General features: G+C 38.2%; 3 protein-coding genes across 3 annotated transcripts; all 3 read left to right on the top strand.

The window, feature by feature from the left end:
• Positions 1-109: 109 nt before the first annotated feature.
• LOC125214953 (probable carboxylesterase 15) lies at positions 110-2,195 on the top strand. The gene is made up of 2 exons (XM_048116209.1): positions 110-1,273; positions 1,765-2,195. Exons 1-2 carry the CDS (start codon positions 582-584, stop codon positions 2,069-2,071), a joined length of 999 nt encoding a protein of 332 aa, XP_047972166.1. The 5' UTR covers positions 110-581; the 3' UTR covers positions 2,072-2,195.
• A 653-nt stretch (positions 2,196-2,848) lies between these two features.
• LOC125216091 (kinesin-like protein KIN-12E) lies at positions 2,849-12,595 on the top strand. The gene is made up of 22 exons (XM_048117711.1): positions 2,849-3,197; positions 3,394-3,549; positions 3,638-3,721; positions 3,921-4,040; positions 4,330-4,443; positions 4,961-5,053; positions 5,431-5,520; positions 5,627-5,697; positions 5,808-5,882; positions 5,977-6,064; positions 6,262-6,320; positions 6,479-6,542; positions 6,745-6,810; positions 7,041-7,199; positions 7,282-7,386; positions 8,581-8,816; positions 9,293-9,362; positions 9,450-9,506; positions 9,596-9,658; positions 10,001-10,060; positions 10,171-10,250; positions 10,414-12,595. The coding sequence occupies exons 1-22, from the start codon at positions 2,931-2,933 to the stop codon at positions 12,512-12,514; spliced, it is 4,278 nt and encodes a 1,425-aa protein (XP_047973668.1). The 5' UTR covers positions 2,849-2,930; the 3' UTR covers positions 12,515-12,595.
• Positions 12,596-17,617: 5,022 nt separating this feature from the next.
• LOC125209271 (outer envelope protein 61-like) lies at positions 17,618-19,835 on the top strand. The gene is made up of 5 exons (XM_048108877.1): positions 17,618-17,935; positions 18,342-18,572; positions 19,166-19,222; positions 19,324-19,452; positions 19,731-19,835. Exons 1-5 carry the CDS (start codon positions 17,840-17,842, stop codon positions 19,833-19,835), a joined length of 618 nt encoding a protein of 205 aa, XP_047964834.1. The 5' UTR covers positions 17,618-17,839.
• Positions 19,836-19,858: the final 23 nt, after the last annotated feature.

Raw genomic sequence — 19,858 nt, 5'->3', positions numbered from 1 at the left:
GGCCCAATTTTTAGTCCAAACACGTCGCGTTTATTATATGACATCGTGCGTATGATACCTAAGTAGCATTTGGAACAAGTGACGCCACATATTAGGTAGGGGGTGGTTCCGATGAGAACTTTTCTAAACTAAAAAATGAAAATCGTATCAGTTCTTTGATACATTTAATATGGGTTAGCATCACAAAACATATTAGTTCCTTATATATTGAGTCAAAGACTGATATTCATGAATCAGCGAACTAATATTGAGTCTATAACTAATATTAATGTATTTACTTGTCCTCACTTTAAGAAAAGTTCTGAAATGAATCATCTCCGAAATTTGGTATCCCTAGAATTATTCATAATTGTGACAAAATAGGAACCTAACCTGACCATAGTTGGTTGGAAGATTTTGTCCTTTGCATAGTTGGTTGATTTATGAATGTTTAAAAGATAATGGTAATGACAAAACTGGTCGGCTGCCAAAACACTTTCTAACTCTTGCATTGGTGCTCTGTTGTCATTTATCTGTGATATTTTTTGCCTATTAATGAGTTGTGAGAGAGAGGGAGAATCATAGTTGAAGAAGTGTAATCTATGAGTGAGGGAAACACTGCCTCCGCCACCACAGGCGCTCCTCCTTTCTATGAAGTGGAGGAGTGCCGCGGCGTTCTTCGAGTCTACAGCGACGGCTCCATATGGCGCTCCGAAAACCCGAGCTTCCACGTGGATGTGCGAGACGACGGCTCCGTGCTATGGAAGGATGTCGTCTTCGACCACGCGCACAACCTCCAGCTCCGCCTCTACAAGCCGGCTAACCCGTCCTCGCCCAAGCTCCCGATCTTCTACTACATCCACGGCGGCGGCTTCTGCATCGGCTCCCGGACATGGCCCAATTGCCAGAACTACTGCTTCGGGCTGGCTTCCCAGCTCCAGGCCCTAGTCGTCGCACCCGACTATCGGCTGGCCCCCGAGAACCGGCTCCCTGCGGCCATCGAGGACGGCTACTCGTCCCTGGAGTGGCTCCGGGGCCAAGCCACGGCTGAGGAGCCGGATAGATGGCTCACGGACGTGGCGGACTTCAGCCGCGTGTTCATCTCGGGTGACTCAGCCGGTGGGAACATTGCGCACCACTTAGCCGTTCGGGTTGGAGCCGAGTTAGGGTGGCTGGGTCCTGTCCAAGTGAGAGGATATGTGTATTTGGCTCCATTTTTTGGTGGGACTGTGAGGACTGAGTTTGAGGCTAATGGACCAAAGGATGCATTCCTTAACCTTGAGCTCATTGACAGGTCTGTTGTTTTTTTTAATAATTGAAACTTACTATTCAAGGAATTTAAAAATTTAGAATCTAAATAATTGAAGGAAACATTTATAATTAAACAAGATTTATATTTTTAATACAATGACGGCAACTTGCGAAATAAATCATGATAGATGGTTAAATTTTGGTCCGTCACACGCTTTTTAAAATCTGGAAATTAAGTCACAAAAGTGAAAATTTTGCAACATATAGAAGTGTTATGACTTTGTTAGCTCATTTCTTTAAGGTTATACTATATGTTTATGTGGTGGGTGATGTATTTAAAATTGGCTTTGCCATATCATTATCATTGCATATTTCGTCATAAAGGGGGCGAATGAGATGATTGCAAATTTTCATCTTTTAATTTTTCAGATCTTAAACAGTGTGGGATTGACCTAAATTTATCCATCTATAGTTATTTTTGTAATTTACACTACTATAAGTATATGGTCATTTCAAAATTTACAATGTGAATAGGTTTTGGAGATTGTCAATCCCAGTTGGAGAAACAACAGACCATCCACTAGTGAATCCTTTTGGGCCTAGCAGCCCAAATCTTGAAACAATGGATTTGGGCCCAATTCTGTTAATTGTTGGGAGCTGCGATCTGCTGCGGGATAGAGCAGTGGAGTATGCTAATAGGCTAAAGAAATGGGGAAAGAAGATTGAATATGCGGAGTTTGAAGGGCAGCAACATGGTTTCTTCACCATCGACCCTTTCTCAGACCCGTCTCAGCAACTAATGCTCCTTATCAACAAATTCATTGCACACAATTCTCTCTAGTCACTTATTTCCTATGTCTTTCTTCTATCACTTTGTTGTGTGATTTGAGTTTTTACTTTTTGAGCTTTGTAAAAGATTTGATGTTGCATTGTTTAACGTGATAAATGAAACTATGTTTCAATTCTATGCTTTGGTTAAAAGAGTGTATTCCCTCATTTTAAGGGAAACATTTCCTTTTTTTGACATTTTTATGTAGTTTTGTTTTATGTGTTGGGCAAGAGAGAATAAAATATGTGAAATAATAGAGTAGAGATACTCTAGTTGTGGTGCCACATCGCTGCATTATCGTGATCTCGTCTCATTCCAGCACAATACGTGAAGAAAGCATTTTGAGCCGCCAAGAGCCATACGATATTTATAAAAAATATGAGTATAGGATAAATTTATTAAAAATATATACCCTTTAAAGTATCAAGGGTATTTTTGTCCAAAAAAACTTGAAAATAGTAAAAAAGTACTTCAAATGATATTAACTCATAGTTGATGGACCTGAAATGATATTTTCAAAGTTTACGAACCTAAAATGATACTTTGGCAAAGTTCGTGGATAAAAAAAGATATTCCCTCTAATTTAAAAATCGATAGGTACACGTACTTCATAAAAGTTGTCATACAAATAAAAAAAATTGTAAAAGGTCGGTTTATTAGTTGTAAATTGTAATTAACCCATATATAAATACATGAAAATCTGATATTCGAATCTCAACCAGAAGGGCAAAGCCGATATATTGGCTCCACGCTTTCAAATTCAAAATATTTCAAACTCTTCAACGGTCTCTTCCACTTCCTCTCTCTCTTATTCACTCTCTCTATCTCATCGAACTCATTTCTCTTCATCAAATTCGCTGGAGACCTCCAAATGCCGCTCTTCTCCTCCAACACCGAATCCGCCATGTCTGCTTTTAGGTCGCGCTTTGGCTATGGCCAAATTCACCACCCTGACTTGGCCGAATCGGCAACCCCCGTCATGAAGAACTCCGCCAGCACTCCAGATCTGACTCTCAGATCAGCTCGCAGAGATAATTATGTATCCGAAGATGGCGAAACCACCTCGGCCGCCCCCGCTACTGCACGCAGTTTCGAGTTCGGTCTCGACCCTAATTTTTGGAAGGACCACAATGTTCAGGTACATTTCTCTTAATTTCATCAATTAGGTTAGGCTTTCGGTTTACAATATTGCATTGAGCTGAATCGGTTACTTGCTCTTAATTCGATTACTGTAATGTGCGATTTATGAAAATTTCAGGCATAAGTCTCTAGGAAGTCTATGTAAAATTGACAATGATAAAATATGTAGTGACTATCAATTTGGTGATTTGCAGGTTATTATTCGGTTACGGCCTTTGAGCAGCTCCGAGATATCTGTTCAAGGCTCTAACAGATGTGTTAGGCAGGATAGCTCCCAGACAATTACGTGGACGGGACATCCAGAATCCCGATTTACGTTTGATATCGTTGCAGATGAAAGTGTTAGCCAGGTAGTATTTTTTTTCACTGTTGCGTGTTTGATTTCGTTAAATAAGGTTTTATATATCTCGTATTTTCATGTTGGCGTTCCTTAAACAGGAAATGCTGTTTAAAGTTGCTGGGATTCCAATGGTGGAAAATTGCATGCTAGGATATAACAGCTGCATGTTTGCTTATGGACAAGTAAGTTTTACGGTGTCTTTGAGCATTCTAATATTATTGGCCGTTGGTACTATTGGGACTTTTATGTAGGCTTTGAGGATAGCATACAAATCTCCAACATTAATTGCTGCCATTCTTAGTGTTCTATAATTTTGGAAATGCTTATGGTTGTATACTAGGTAACTTTCCTTATTTTCCCGTTCACTTTTGATGTATATAGACTGGAAGTGGCAAAACTCATACAATGCTGGGAGACATTGAGGGAGGAACTAGGAGACACAGTGTTAACTGTGGGATGACACCGAGAGTTTTTGAGTACTTGTTCTCCAGGATTCAAAAGGTATGGTTATCCTATGATCATAATATTTCTTGTATAAAATTATCTTCTTTTTTGGATTGAAATTTATCTACGAGAAATCAACCTCTGGAGCCAAAAAATTCAATAATATTTTATGGTTAGATTCTACTAGAGAGAGCCAACAACATTGTCTTAAAGTTGCCCAATTAGGTTCATTTTGCAAGCTCTTGCCTTTCATTTGCTAATGCTGATTGATCTAGCTTATTACTTGTCTGTATCTGTCATATATGCCACAGTCAAATTCATCTTTTAGTCATTTTATATGTCACAGGATAAAGATGCTCGAAGGGAGGAAAAAATAAAATTTACTTGTAGATGTTCCTTCATAGAAATCTACAACGAACAGATTCTTGATCTTTTGGATCCCTTATCTTCTAATTTACAGGTATCAATCACAATTCTTCACGTTAAGTATGGATTGTATCTGTTACTTATTCTATCTTTGTATCACATTTTGAGAAACAGGTGCCTGCTGAGACTAACATTTTTTTTGGATAAAGAATGCACACCAGTACACCTACAGTGGTCCCAAGAATTTGATAAATTAGGCCATACTAGTTGTGCTTGTAACAATTCAAACCTCTAGAACTGTCAGAAATTCAAGTGCATTTTAAACCACATTCTTCAGTTTAAAATATGTGGATTTATGGGACTAGCCCTCAGAAATTTGCTGTAATGGGATTCTTGCAAGCCATGTTGAGGTTCATGTATGGACTTCACAATTCAACCTGTGAAATAAAATTTAACATCGACTCTATGTTAAACTATAATCTTCTGGCAGCCTGCAATTTCATGCTCTTCATTTCCAAAATCTGCATTGGATAGGCTCTGAGCTCCATGGTCCTTTTTTCTTGCGAATACAAATGATTTAGCTGATTGAACTTGTTACATGGTTTTTGCAGATAAGAGAAGACACTCATAAAGGTATCTACGTAGAAAATGTCACTGAGGTAGAAGTCACGAGTGCTCGTGATGTTATCCAACAACTCATTCAGGTATGATTTCCTTTATTCATGACTTGATTTTTCTTTCATGTTTCAAAAATGAGCATTATATGCTGTTTATAAATACTTGAAAGATGCAGAAGCAATATGGATTGTTACATTATTAACAAAATGGCCATATATGCATGACTGGAACAAGACAACTGAATTTGCTTTCACTGATATACTGCTTCCATATTTTATAGTATAACCACAGACCATGAGTTTGGTTTAGATAATATATCGTGATCATGAAATAATAAGATTGAAGGATTTGAAGGTCCCGTATGCAGACTAAAATTATTTTTTCACCTGATAAACCCTAGCACATGATGTCCATTCTAATTCTAAAAGTTCTTACGATTCATTTGTCAATATTATACTTTCAGGGTTCAGTCAACAGAAAGGTAGCTGCAACAAACATGAACCATGCTAGTAGTCGTTCTCATAGTGTATTCACATGCGCCATAGAGAGTAAGGTGAAAAAAAATAACTCTTTGTTCTTTTTTTACCAAACTTTTTTTTGGATAGTACAAGTGTGACCTCGAACTTCTATTTGAACTATTAACACATTCTTTCTTCCAGTGGGAGTCTGAGGGGGTGACTCATCACCGGTTTGCACGTCTTAATCTTGTGGATTTAGCCGGATCTGAAAGGTAAACTGAAACTATGTAGGAGAAAGAGAGGGTGAAATTTATAGACGAGGTCAATCATGCACTTCAGAAATAACTTTATGTTGATCTCACATTCTTTGCTTCAAATACAGGCAAAAGAGCTCTGGTGCAGAAGGTGAACGTTTGAAGGAAGCTACTAATATCAACAAGTCTCTTTCTACTTTAGGGTATGCTTGCTTTTGGTGCTATGTTGAACTATCTTAGTTTTATGCTTTGCCTATTGGCTACAAAACTGAGAATGGATATATATGTAATATGCAGACTCGTGATAATGAATCTCGTGAGCATATCCAATGGGAGGACACCTCATGTTCCTTACAGGGATTCCAAGCTCACTTTTTTGCTTCAGGTTGATGATTCTATTTTCAGATCATGAAGAAGCTATATCTGGGTTTAAATATATACAGCGTATAAGTGCTGTTCTGGTGTGTGTGAGAAAATAATCAGAAAATCCATTTATTATGCTCACTGATCGATGTGAAACTGGATTTTTTTTGGTATCGATACTTATGAGCCTTATTTCTATTTCTGATTAATATTATGCAGGATTCTCTTGGGGGAAATGCAAAGACAATAATCATTGCAAACATTAGTCCCTCGACTAGGTACAATTTTCTTGATCTGAACTATTAAGTAAAATGTGTAAATGTGTATGGATATACTTACTGTTCTCCAAAATTTATAATTCTCATTTTCCCAGTAGTTCCTACTCCGTTTAAGTTACTGTACAAATTCAAATTCACATAAATCTGTCCCCTTGCAGCTGCTCGCTAGAAACTTTGAGCACATTAAAGTTTGCCCAACGTGCCAAATTTATAAAAAATCATGTAAGTGGCTTTCCTCACTAGAATCAGCTAATTTTATACTGATGGAGGATCATGAAAAGCTGTCTTTGGATGTTGCTAATGCAGTATACCTTTAAGCCTATAACTGTTATTATGCTCATTGATGTTATATTCTTTATTATGGTGTCAGTGTTGCTATTACTATACTGGCCTTCGCTAATTCTCCATTTTGTTACCACACTAGGCTATTGTTAATGAAGATGCTTCTGGTGATGTGCTGGCTCTTAGGATTGAAAACCAAAACCTCAAGGTAACATTAACAACAAAATTTCTTAACCAATTGACGTTATCACATTATCTCTGGCATACACACACACAAACGGACAAACCAATAGTTCGCTTCATGTCCAAAGGTCTATATGTAGATTATGATTTAATATCAATCTAGAAAAGGTTTAATCCCTTTGTATTTGTTCTATTTCCTGCAATGACTATTTTGTATTGTACGTACCCTGTAATTTTGGTATATGCAATTTTTAGAAAGAAGTATCTCGTTTGAGGGGCCTAGTAAATGGTGGAGCTGAAAGCCACGATGGAGATGCTCTATCAATAACATTTCCAGGATCTCCAGGAACCTTTAAATGGGATGGGCAACAAGGATTTTCCAGTCCAATTGTATCACAGAAAAAGATGTCACATGTAGGTTGAAATGTCTCCACTACGAGAATGAGAATTTTGCATGGTTTCTCTTTCTAACTTAATTTCCTCTTTATTGCTTCAGAAAAAGGAGTATGAAGTTGCTCTTGTTGGAGCTCTTCAGAGGGAAATTGACAAGGACACTGCGCTGCAGTCCTTGGCAGAAGAAAATCAAGCAGCTCTGCAGCTGGTAATTCCCATCTGACACTTTCAGTCCATATTTTATCATACCCCATAAATTTGATCTTAACGAGTAGACTGAATTCTTGCCACGAGGAAGCTTTTAAACGAATGCTAGGGAAAGTATTGACATTTAGAAAATTAAAAGCTTACCTGTGAAGAAGATATGAGCATACAGGAATGATGTACAACATGTTTATTCCCCGACCCCAATGATCATATCTGTCAATTCTAGTTCTGTTCCAAATGACAAACACAAAATGTTAAGTTTCTTTGTTGATATTATTGTTCTCTAAATAGTAAATTGTGTCTGTGACTCTGTTATTTTTCTTAAACATGTTGCCTGCTAGTAAAATCTATTATATGCTGATGGATTTTAAAATGAGAATTGATGTATCCAATTATTTCACACAACACAATTGAGGAGCAAGGTGAATGGAAATGTTTACTCCCTCCGTCCCATATTTGTAGTAACATTTAGTTATGGCACGGGTTTTAAGAAATTGGTGGAGTGTGTAATTAATGAAGTGAGAGGTAGAGTGTGTAATAAATGAAATGAGATAGTGGAGTGAGATGATGGAGTGTGTAATAAATGAAGTGAGATGATGGAGTGTGTAATAAATGAAGTGAGTTGGTTGAAGGTGGGTCCCTCTTTGACTTTTTGGTTTTTTTATTTTTGTTTTGATTTATTTTAATATAGATAATGGCATTTGGGTGTAATTTTAGTGAATAATGGGGTAAAATTTTATGTGTAAATATGGTAAATTCTAAATGTTACTCCAAATGTGGGACGGACTTTTATGGCAAAATGTTACTACAAATCTGGGACGGAGGGAGTATATTGCTTCCATACCGTCCAAAGTAAATAATTTTGTTTAGCATCTGTAGGATATTTATAGGAACAATAATGATTAGAAAGGTTGAGTCTAATAATGTGGAAAATCGTATCAATCTATGCATAAATTTGTTGGTTTGTTAGTCTTTAATAAGAGCACCATGTTGTCAACTATGATAAATGAAAATTACAGTTACAAATTTTCTTTGTGCAATAGGGAAATTTTTTGCTGCATCCATTTTCACTTCATCTGCACTACCTGAGATTATGCAAAGGAAAAAAAGAAACTCACCTTCTAAATCTCTGATATCAGTTTGAGGAATGTGTACGTAATCCTTTTTGAGTTTATGACCATTTTTGCATCATCAGGCCAAACAAAGAGAAGATGAGGTTCAAGGTCTGAAGATGAGATTGAAATTTCGAGAAGCTCAAATAAAGAGACTAGAATCTGTTGCTTCTGGAAAGATATCGGCTGAGACTCACTTGCTCAAAGAAAGAGAAGAGCATTTAAAGGTAATAGAGGTCTTGCATGCTCAGGTAGACCGTAACCAGGAGGTAACAAGATTTGCTATGGAGAATCTGCGACTGAAAGAAGAGATCAGAAGGCAAGTATTTCCAGTTTGTTGCTTACGACTATCATGTTTGAAAGTGATGATTTATATAATGAATCTTAGTATATTGTACTACTCCCTCCGTCCCAAGTTACTTGGGTCGTATTCCAATTTGGATTGTCCCAAGATACTTGAGTCATATCACACGTAATTCTTTCTTTTATTTTACCTTCTCTCCTCTCTCTTACTTTATTCTCATTTCTACTTTATTTAACTCACTAAATACAAGTTTCTTAAATCTCGTGCCGAAAAGAAACGCCTCAAGTAATGTGGGACAGAGGGAGTATTAGTTGAAGTACAACCGGTGCTAGCTATTCTTCAATTTTTTGGTTTGATAGGGATATTGTTGACATGCCATAACTACCTCAGTTCAAGTAGCTGCTTCGTATTTGTGTTTTCTCTTTCTAGGTATATGCATCCGTTTATTATTATTTGCTAATCAAATCTGGTATAATATTTGGTATATTCAGACTAAAGTTATTTTGTGAGGAAGGTGAACGGGAAAGACTTCATGAACAGATTACAGTACTAGAGAAAGAGGTAATGTCTTGCAGCTTTTTATAATCTCCTCGATCTGAAGTTTGCACACATCACCAGTTTCAATTTATGAGTTTGTGCTTTCTGCAGCTACGAGAAGCTCTTGATTGGAAACTTATGCATGAGTCGGATTGCACTAACAGTCAGGTGCTTATCTTGTTTTAATTGAATTTGTAAGTATAATTATTAAAATATGAAACTTTTGAAGCTAACAATGGCTCTTATTGATGGAACAGAACGAAATCAATGATTCAGTATTGGGCACTCCCAATGCTAATAACTTTTTGACTTCCAATAAGGTAATGCAAGAAGGTTTCTCTGATATACTTATGTATCTTTCCTCTATCTGCACACTGTTAGACGTTGCTCAAACAATGCTTGACTAATTCGGATCAGTTTCACTTTTCATCAATTATGATTTTTTGTGCAATAATTAGGATAAGAATATATCATAGTTTGCTTTAGCTGAAGGCATTGTTTGGGTCTAAACTACATTGATATTTATAAAATACAACTTTTTATTCACCTGTCACATTGCGTGCACATAGACATAGTTGATCAGCTCTTAGAATTTTCTGAACGGCATTCAAATAAAGTTAGTCAGGAGATTTTGTTACTTATGTAAGTTGTCTCTTTTGCAGGAATCAGCATCACCCTGGCGCACATCAATGAGTGAAGAGAATGAGTTCTTGCGCATGCAGGTATATATAGATTATTATATGTCTTCTCTATCTTCTTCCTCAACCCCCTTCCTATTTATGATTAGTTTACCTAAATTAAATCATGTCCACTCATTTTTTTGTTCTATCAGGCCATTCAAAACCAATCAGAGATTGACGGACTTCACCGAAAAATTGACTACCTTGTTGGTGAGAAAGAAAAGTTAGAAAGGTAAGGACACCTTTTAATACACCCCACAACTTTTTAAATGATTTGGTCATGGCTTCTGCTGATTCAGATATTTGAAAACTTAGAATTTCTTAAGGTCAAAAATAGGCATCCTGTGCAATGGACCTGAATAATTATGCGTTTTAACATATGGACAATTTGGCAGGAATGTTGATGAGTTGGTTAAAGAGCTCAAGGCCGAGCAATTGTCAAAAGAAGCCATAGTAGCTGAGGCACAGAAACAAGAACCTAGAGTTCCTTCTCTCGTGAATGTGGGTGTAAGTGATCAAATAGAACTAAAAACTATGGTTGATGCCATTGGAGCAGCCAGCGAAAGAGAAGCAGAAGCACATGAAATGGCAATTTTCTTGTCCAAAGAAAATGATGAATTGAAGATGAAGCTCAAGGTCTTGATTGATGATAACAATAAACTGATTGACCTGTATGAAAAGGCAGTTGCAGAAAACCGTACAAAGAGCTCTGATGGTTCTGAAATCCCTTGGCAAGATACCACAGAAGATCACAGTGATAACACTGCTAAAGTAGATGAGACCAGGGGAGTGGAGATAGAGGCAGAGTTTGAAAAGCTAAAATGTCAACTTACAGAAATGCATGAAGAAAATGATAAGCTTTTGAGTCTATACGAGAATGCAATGCTAGAGAGAGATGACCTGAAAAAAGTAATTGCTTCTGGCCAGGTGAAGCATGCAGATGATGAAGGAGATAATAGCTTTCCAGAAAAGCTTGTTGAAGTCGATAAAGGTCAACGTCTTAGTTTTGGTGCAGCTTCAGGTTTTCTTGAGAATGTACACGAGCTAAAGGAAGTGGAGTCCAATGAGCTAAATGCAGATAGTGTAAATGCGGACATTGATGTAGAATCGTGCTTATATGAAGTGCAAGTGCAAGATGAGCATAACCTATGTTTCATAGACTCACCACTGCACGAATCAAATGAAGCAAATACAGTGTCATTCGAAGAAGTCAGGAAGAATTATGTTGTAGAACCAATTGAGCAGGACGAAATGGAAATAGATGAGCCAAGAAAACTTGAAGAACAAGAAGAAAGTTGTATGTTGGGATTTGAAGAATCAAATTGCATGAGCCCAGGGAATCCAACTGCTGGAATCCAACCTAATACATTCCCAATGCATGTGTGTGAAGATCTGAGGTCAATAGGTATGATGCTTGCAGAATCACGAGAAAAGCTTTCATACTCTGCTGAAGCAGTAAGAATTTTTGGCTCATTTGAGAGAGCAATGATTGAAGTTGATACTCTTGCAACACAGATTGGGAAACTGGAATGCAGTAAACAGGCTAAACAACAGGAGTGTCAACACCTACAAGCACTCTCATCAAAGCTGCATGAGAGAGAAGAACTGGCTCACAAGAAATTGCTGGCCTTGAAGCACTCTTTGACGAACTTCTCTTCTTCACTGAGTTACTTTGAACAGCGCGAGGCTATGGCACGTTCAAGACTGGAGGTTTCTACACAACATCTTAGTCGAAGAAAAGAGGAGTTAGCCAGCCTTCAGACATCCAGGCGGGAACTAGTAAATGCCCTTTCAAATATGAAACAAACTGAGAATGAACTGAGAAGCATCAGAGAAAACTTGAAACAGAAAGTGGATGAGGAAAATCAGAAACTGGAAAGTGAGAGAGTTCTCTTTGCAATAGATAATGTTGAGAAACCAGCAAATGACCTCTCTAACAGAAATTGGCAAGTGACAGGCAAAGCCACTGCTTTGCTCAAATCTGAGGAAGAGAAGAAGAATCTGCAAAATCAAATGAAACTCAACAGAGAAAAGCTGAGCGATGTAAGGAAGGAATGTGAGGCTATGAACTGCAAGCTGGCCAAGGTGGAGAGTGAAATACAGATGCTTGAAGCTGAAGTGCAGAAAGAAAAGCTCGTTGTTGATGAAATGAACCTCAAACTTCAAAACTCTCTTCGGGAGAAAGAAATGCTTGTGGAGGTTAAAGAAAGTGGTAAACATGAACTTGAAAGCATAGTAGCCGAGTACCATCAGAGTGTTTTCGAAGCAGAACTGAGAGAAGAAGAGATCAAAATCGTGCACGAGGAGCTGTTGAGAGAAGCAAGAGAAGCAGAAGGTTTGCAGATGGCAAAAGACGAAGTAACACGAAGAAAGACAGAACTGGTTGAAGCCATGTCGCGCGACACATGCTTAGTGTCGGATAATGTGGAGGCAGCTCTTGATAGTTTACAAACATCAGTTGTAGAGTTGAACTCTTTGCTTCAACATCTGTGTTAATGAACTTCCTTTTCAATCTATATGAATTTGGCTTGTCTGGAAATGTCATTGATCAGTGAAATTTCTAACTTTGTTGGACAAGGATGGTATTGTCATAAAATTTAAGATGGATAGTTCAGTTAGCCCCTGTTGACATTGGTTTACAGTTTTAGGAAGAATGGTAAGTCATTATCGAGTTTCACGAAAATTGAAAATTAAATTCAATACGAACTCAAGGGAAATGATGATAAATGATACTAATAGGTTTCAATTTATGAAATATACCAAATTTCGTTCAAAGTTTGCAATTTTAGGGATCATTACGCCAATTTGAATTGATAAAACACATAAAATCGATTTTTTCATGCCAAGATCATTCGAAATAGCAACATTACAAATTCTTCTGTAGATTATAAAACGATAAGATTAGTTCTTCTATTACTGTTATTGGATGATTGTATGATTTTACTCTGGTCATTTGTTCATATTTGTTTTTGTCAGACAGACAGAAGATGCAACAATGATTTTGAGAAAATATTGATAAAATGAATCCCAAAATGATATGAACCGATAGTTTTGGACTTTGGTTGCTTCAAATATCAAAACGGAATTTAGAGCATCCACAATAGGGGCTGCGCGGCGGCCGCCCCAATCGCGGCTAAGCTGCGGCTGTCTATTGTGGTGGAAGCGTCCGCCCCGGAGGTGGACGGCTTTTGTGGGGCGGAAGGGCTTTCGCCCCAAAAGCGCCGAGGACGAGCGGGAGGAGAGAGAAAAGCGGCGGCGGCCGTGACTATCTATTGCACGGCGAAACTGCCGCGGCGGTCGCCGATTTCCTTTTTTTTTTTTTTCGAATTTTTAATTGTTTTTATTATAAAGTGAAATGTGGCTAAAAAAAGTGTCCACTATTGCTGCGGATTTTTTTTTTTTGGCTGTGGACATATAAAAAGTGGTTATGGACAAAAAACGTAAAAGTGTCCGGCTTGTGGACGCTCTAAGAGCATCCGCAGCGGTGCTCGTCCGTCCATGCCGCTGGACAGAGCTCGTCCGTCCGCCGCTGGAGCTCGTCCGTCCGTGCCAGCGGCACGGCGCTGCTCTTAGCTAAGAGCATGTCCGTGCCGCTGAGCAGCCATACGTGGCGTGTTTTTATTGGCCAACGGCTATGCCATTGGCAAATTCGATTTTTATTTTTTTTTAAAAAAAATTCATAATTAATTCAAAATAATACCAAAAAATAAAAAAAAATATATTTTTGGATTCCCCAAAAAATAGAGCCGTTTATAGACGTTTTTTTTGGATTTTTGTGAATTTTTTTTTTTATCCCAAAATCATCTATAAATACACACATTCATCATCCACTTACACACATTCATCATCCACTTTTCACATCAAATTATCTCTTATTCATACTTTTTCATACTAAATCATCTACATCTTCCTCTCTCACCCAAACTCTCTCTAAAAAATTCAAAAATGGATTTCACCAATCTCATTGCGGAAGCGGAGCGCGAAAAACAAGAATATTATGAACAATATCATGCCGCCTATGAAGCCTATGTCGCCGCCAATACCCCCGCCCCTCCTCCTCAACCAACTAGAGCAAAACGTCGCTACATCCCTCGTGATCGAGAGGGAGCCCATGAAAGGCTCGTTGCCGACTATTTTTTCGACCAGCCGCGGTATCCAGAAGATTACTTTCGGCGCCGTTTTCGCATGTCAAAACGGTTGTTTATGCGTATCGTCAACACATTGTCCATCCGCGTTGAATACTTTCAAGAAGGTGCAGACGCAACCGGTCGGCAAAGTCTCACGGCATTGCAAAAGTGTACTTGTGCCATCCGACAACTTGCTACTGGGCAAACGGCTGACCTCTTCGACGAGTATTTGCATGTCGGTGAGTCAACTGGAATCCTATGCCTCAAGAGTTTTTGCGACGACGTTCGTTCTGCTTTCGGCGAGGAATTCCTTCGGGCACCCACCACCGACGATTGTCAACGGTTGCTTCGTCTTCACGAAATAGTCCACGGTTTTCCCAGTATGCTAGGCAGCATTGACTGCATGCATTGGAAGTGGAAGAATTGCCCGATTGCTTGGAGGGGACAACACTTAAGCGGCCACAAAGGTGGCGGCCCAACGCTTATCCTTGAAGCGGTCGCCGACTACCGCCTATGGATTTGGCATGCATATTTCGGTGTTGCCGGATCCAACAACGACTTGAACGTGCTATATTCTTCACCACTCTTCGATGATGTTTTGAATGGTGTAGCACCGGCGATCGACTTCACCGTCAACGGAAATGCATACCACATGGGTTACTATCTCGCCGATGGTATCTACCCAAGGTGGTCGACTTTCGTGAAGTCGTTCAGCAATCCACAAGAGCCGAGACGGATTCTTTTTGCGCAGCGTCAAGAGTCTGCTCGGAAAGACGTCGAAAGAGCTTTTGGTGTCCTTCAAGGCCGATTCAACATTGTGAAGTCCCCTTCTCGGCTTTGGTACGTTAAGAATATCGCCGACATCATGTACACGTGCATTATCTTGCACAACATGATTATAGCTGACGAAGGACCGATGGCGGGTAACTTTTACGACGAGGATGAAGCCGGAAGCTCAACCGCGAGGTCTCCCCCACGTCGAGGTGTGCATACGACGGTGAACTAGAGGATGGAAAGAAGACACACAATGCGTGATACAAGAGCCCACACTGAGCTACAAAAAGATCTAATCAATCACATTTGGGCGAAATTCGGCAACGAGTAGTGTAATTTTTAGGATTTTAATTATGTAATTTTTAATTATTTTGTAATTTGTAATAGTATTTCGGATATTTTAATGCATTTTAATATTGTGGAAATGTTTTTATTTAAATTGAATAATAGAATGGTGGGACCCTTGAGATTGTCCTTAGCTAAGAGCACGGATGTGGGTGTTGTGCTCTTAGCTAAGGACAAGGAGTAAAAGTGGGTCCGGGCCCACTTCCGTGCTCTTAGCTAAGAGTACGGATGAGGATGCTCTTACCCTCATAAAGAGAAGAAAATAGTCGATGAAATAGAAGGGACCCACAAGTGTCCTTTTCAAATAATGAAAAATGTCAAAATCTAGTATAGCATGCCCCGTGTAGTTTAATATTAAAATATTAAATCATGAAGTTATCATTTTTCTCAATGATCTGATCTATATACGATATGTCTTCTTCTAATGATATTTAAAATAACGTGTTTAATTAAAATAAGTATGTTTCTTTTATTATTCTTCTTCTTTTTCTTATTTTAATGAAAAATATATTGTTTTAGACCTCGCTAAAAGATGACATTTTCTATATAAAAAGAGACGATTGAGAAAAATAAAAACTTCATAATTTAATATTATAATTTTAAACCTCATGATACAAATCAGAATTTAGTCATTTACTAAACACTATTAACCCTTTAGAATTTACTAAACACTATTAAGTATTAACCCTAAATTTAATGGCAAAATTGATTATTCAAATAAGCTATACCTAATATTAGTATTTTTATAATATGTGTGCGGACTCAAAAGCAGTGCTTATTCCTATCATATGATATAGGTCATTAATTCCAAATTGCAAGATGACATGTCCACTGATTTAAAGCTCAAATAGTTAACATGGTTATTAATAATTAATGGCTGGCCAAGGATTACTCAGAGTTATGATTAGGTTAACTGACGTAAGTCACTAAGTTGTTGTGTTCGTTGCCATTGGATTGGATATTATAGCTTGATTATTGGTTTCAGCATTGTCTAGTTTACACTTTGTAATAGTAGTATTTTTATCCACTTTTCCTAATACGCACATTGTATCAATTTAAACCGGAGCTTATTAATTCTCAAGTAACCAAACAGAAACGCAAATTTTCTAAGTGAACATTATGAAGCTTTATATTTTCACTAATGCACGCCGTAACTATATTTGCAAATTATCATTTGCGGTCTTTAGACTTTACGTTTTACTAGTTTCAATTGCCTTGGCACTTTTTTCAACATTATTTTAGATAAAAATACTCCTGATGCAGGCATTTTTGAATACCTTCACTTGAAATATCCTGTACCTATTTGCAATGTTATAAGTAGAGGTGGCCAAACCCAACCGGACCGGCGGTTAACCGCCGGTTCCCAACCGGTGGGTCGGAACCGGAACCGTTCGTTCCGGTTCCGGTTCAAAAAATATGAAATCGGAACCGGCGGTTAACCGGCGGTTCGGAACCGCCGGTTAACCGGGAAAATGTAGTCGTCGCCGGTAGGTTCCTAGGGTTGTAGGCGTAGGGCTGAAAACGGTCGAAAAACCGCCGGTTTGTGTCGGAAAACCGCCGGTTTCTGACACAAAACCACCGGTTCTCGACGGTTCAAGGCTAGGGTTGCAGGCGTAGGTGTAGGGTTGCAGCGTAGGGTCTGAAAAGGTGTCGGAAACCGCCAGTTTTCTGTCAGAAACCGGCGGTTTTCTGACACAAACCGGCGGTTTTCTGACACAAACCGGCGGTTCGGTTAGAAAACTAGCGGTTTTCGACCTTTTTCAAAGTCTCTTTAGATTTTACTATAGAATTTAAAAGTTATAACTATAAGATTTAAATAAAAAAAATATAAAAAAATAATAAGAACCGGAACCGGCCCGGAACCGCTGAAAAACCGGCGGTTAGTAACTAGAACCGGAACCGGCGGTAACTGGCGGTTAAACTGAAACCGAATAACCGGTATCCGGGCCGGTTACGGTTCAAGCATTCGATGATCGGAACCGGCGATTTTTGAACCGTGGCCATATCTAGTTATAAGTGTCAGTTCAAAAATACAAATAATTTTAGATAAATCTAAATAGTACTACTCCATAATTATCCCCAAAATAAAATTAATTCAAAATCTCACCACAATTTTGTAAGTATGTATTGATAGTGATTGGTATGACCGAATGGGAATGAATAAAATTAAATACAAATTTAGTCCATAAGAGTAAAACAAAAATATGAATAGATTGACTATTAAAATAAAGAAATTGAAATGAAGACTAGACTCGGACCCTGACCCGGATTCGGATTCGGAAGAAGGAAAGACTCAAAGAAGCATCTTTGTTCTAGCGTGGTGGGCGTCCTACCATTTCCGACTTTTCCACTTTATTTTCTTTTTCCAATTAATTTATTCAAAATATTTTGTATATCTATTCATCCCCAGATTGAAATTCCCAAATCGATCAAAATTACAAATTCCACTCCTACTTCAATTTTGAAATCAAATCTCCCCGCAATTCGACGACTTCAAAGTTCAATTCAATTTCTCCCATTCCGCGTAATTTATTGGGTCGGATTACTCGATTTTGGTTCCAGGGTTTTAGGAAGAATGTTCAACGGAATGATGGATCCCGAATTGATCAGGATGGCTCAGGAGCAGATGAGCCGGATGTCACCAGCTGATTTGGCTCGGATTCAGCAGCAGGTACTTGCCCCAATTATTCGATTTTTGGTGTCGGTGGTCTGAATCTGATCTTCGGATTGTGTCACCTTTTTCGGGGAATTCAATGAATTAACGTGGAGGGTCTTATGTGGATTCATTGCAGAGCACTTCGTGGCTGTAGGGTTCTCTTTAATGGTGTATTCTTTGTTTTGATTATTTGCAGGTTCCTCTTTTGTGCTTAGTTGATGTGTAGTTGTTTACTAGGAGTAATTCGATTTTATTCAATCATGTAACCTGAAAATCTCGCTGGGCTTACATTTGATGCATGCGGCTGTTTCAGTCTAGTGCTCATTATTTGCAAAAGTTGACTGGATTTTATGTACTCCTATTTCTGTCTAAATTCTACTACCAATGACTCGTGGTGGAGGCTAACTTGATTCTATCGCAGATGATGTCCAATCCGGATTTAATGAGGATGGCAACCGAAGGAATGCAAAATTTGAATACACAAGATTTCAAGCATGCTGCTGAGAAGTTGAAAAACGCTCGTCCGGAGGACATGGCCGAGATTAGTGAGAAGATGGCAAATGCTTCACCTGAAGAGTTAGCTGCTATGCGTGCTCGTATGGATGCACAGGTGTCTTATGAAATTAATGGAGCCGAGATGCTGAAAAAACAGGTAATTTTGACAGTGGGAAGATGTATCGAGTTGTTGTCGTTCTACCAAAGATTACATATTTCCTATTATACTGCGTGCATGTGACATTTTAGTACAATCTAGCTAACTTTTGGGTAGTTGCTATTTCAATTGCTCAATTATTGTCGAAATGATTTCTTCAAATGAAGAAGCCATTGTTGATCAAAGCTTGTAGCTCTAGTTTTAAAAATTCTGGTATTGAGAACTCTTTTGTTTAGTTACGCTCTTTGTAAAAACATCTTTGGTTGGGGATTGCAATTGACCATATATTATGTATTTCTAATTCTAATAAATGCCTTTCAAGCATCACACTGGATGGATCTCAGTGCATACATTAATTATTTCTGGCAGAAAAAATAACATAATCTTGTTATTCTTACCCAAGTTGAAACATGCTAATCTTGTCCCTGATTTATTTGTAATGCCTCCTAAATGTGGCATGCACCTATCCTTGATTAAATAAACATATGTGGAATAACAGTAAATTGGAGGATGTGAATAGTACTTTTAAAAGTAATTCAATCAATTTGTTTTCTGGAGTTTTTGTCGCACTTATTTTTTATATCTAATCTCAGGGAAATGAACTTCACAGTCAGGGAAAGTACGCATTGGCACTGGAGAAATATATGCGTGTAAGTTCAGTTTTTGTGCCTGTTATCTATGTCTATGGGTTGCACATGAGTTTCTTTTTTGAGCTGGAATTTTTAATCTTCACTGTTTTTGGGTGATATAGGCGAAGAAAAATCTTAAAGATATTCCTACTTCAAAGGGGAGGAATATCCTTTTAGCATGCTCTCTTAATATGATGTCATGTTACTTGAAAACCAAGCAGTATGAAGAGTGTATTGGGGAAGGTACAGAGGTAAGCATAGATTCAACTTTTTTCATTTTCTTTGTTAATCCATATATTCTTACTATCATTATTTAACCTGTTGGCGAGTTCCAAACAGTGGGTAAAAATTATTTCTAGCGGTAGGGCCTAAAATGCTAAACATATATGCGATAAAAGTATTTTGTTGGTAAAAATATGTACATGTTCTTCTTTTCTTTCGAATAAACTCTTATTCTATAGTGACCTGCATTGATGACCTGGAGTAACCAATGAACAGTAGCTAGTACAATAACTTTCCTGTACTGCAGGTTTTAGCTTATGATGCAATGAACCCTAAAGCTCTCTACCGAAGGGGTCAAGCATACAAGGAATTGGGAAAACTAGGAGTGAGTAATTGTTTTAAATTTCTTTGATGTGTATTGTGTTTGTAAGCTTG

The sequence above is a fragment of the Salvia hispanica genome, chromosome 3, assembly GCF_023119035.1.
Source record: "Salvia hispanica cultivar TCC Black 2014 chromosome 3, UniMelb_Shisp_WGS_1.0, whole genome shotgun sequence".
NCBI lineage: Eukaryota > Viridiplantae > Streptophyta > Magnoliopsida > Lamiales > Lamiaceae > Salvia > Salvia hispanica.
This window is presented reverse-complemented; position numbering and strand designations above follow the sequence as displayed.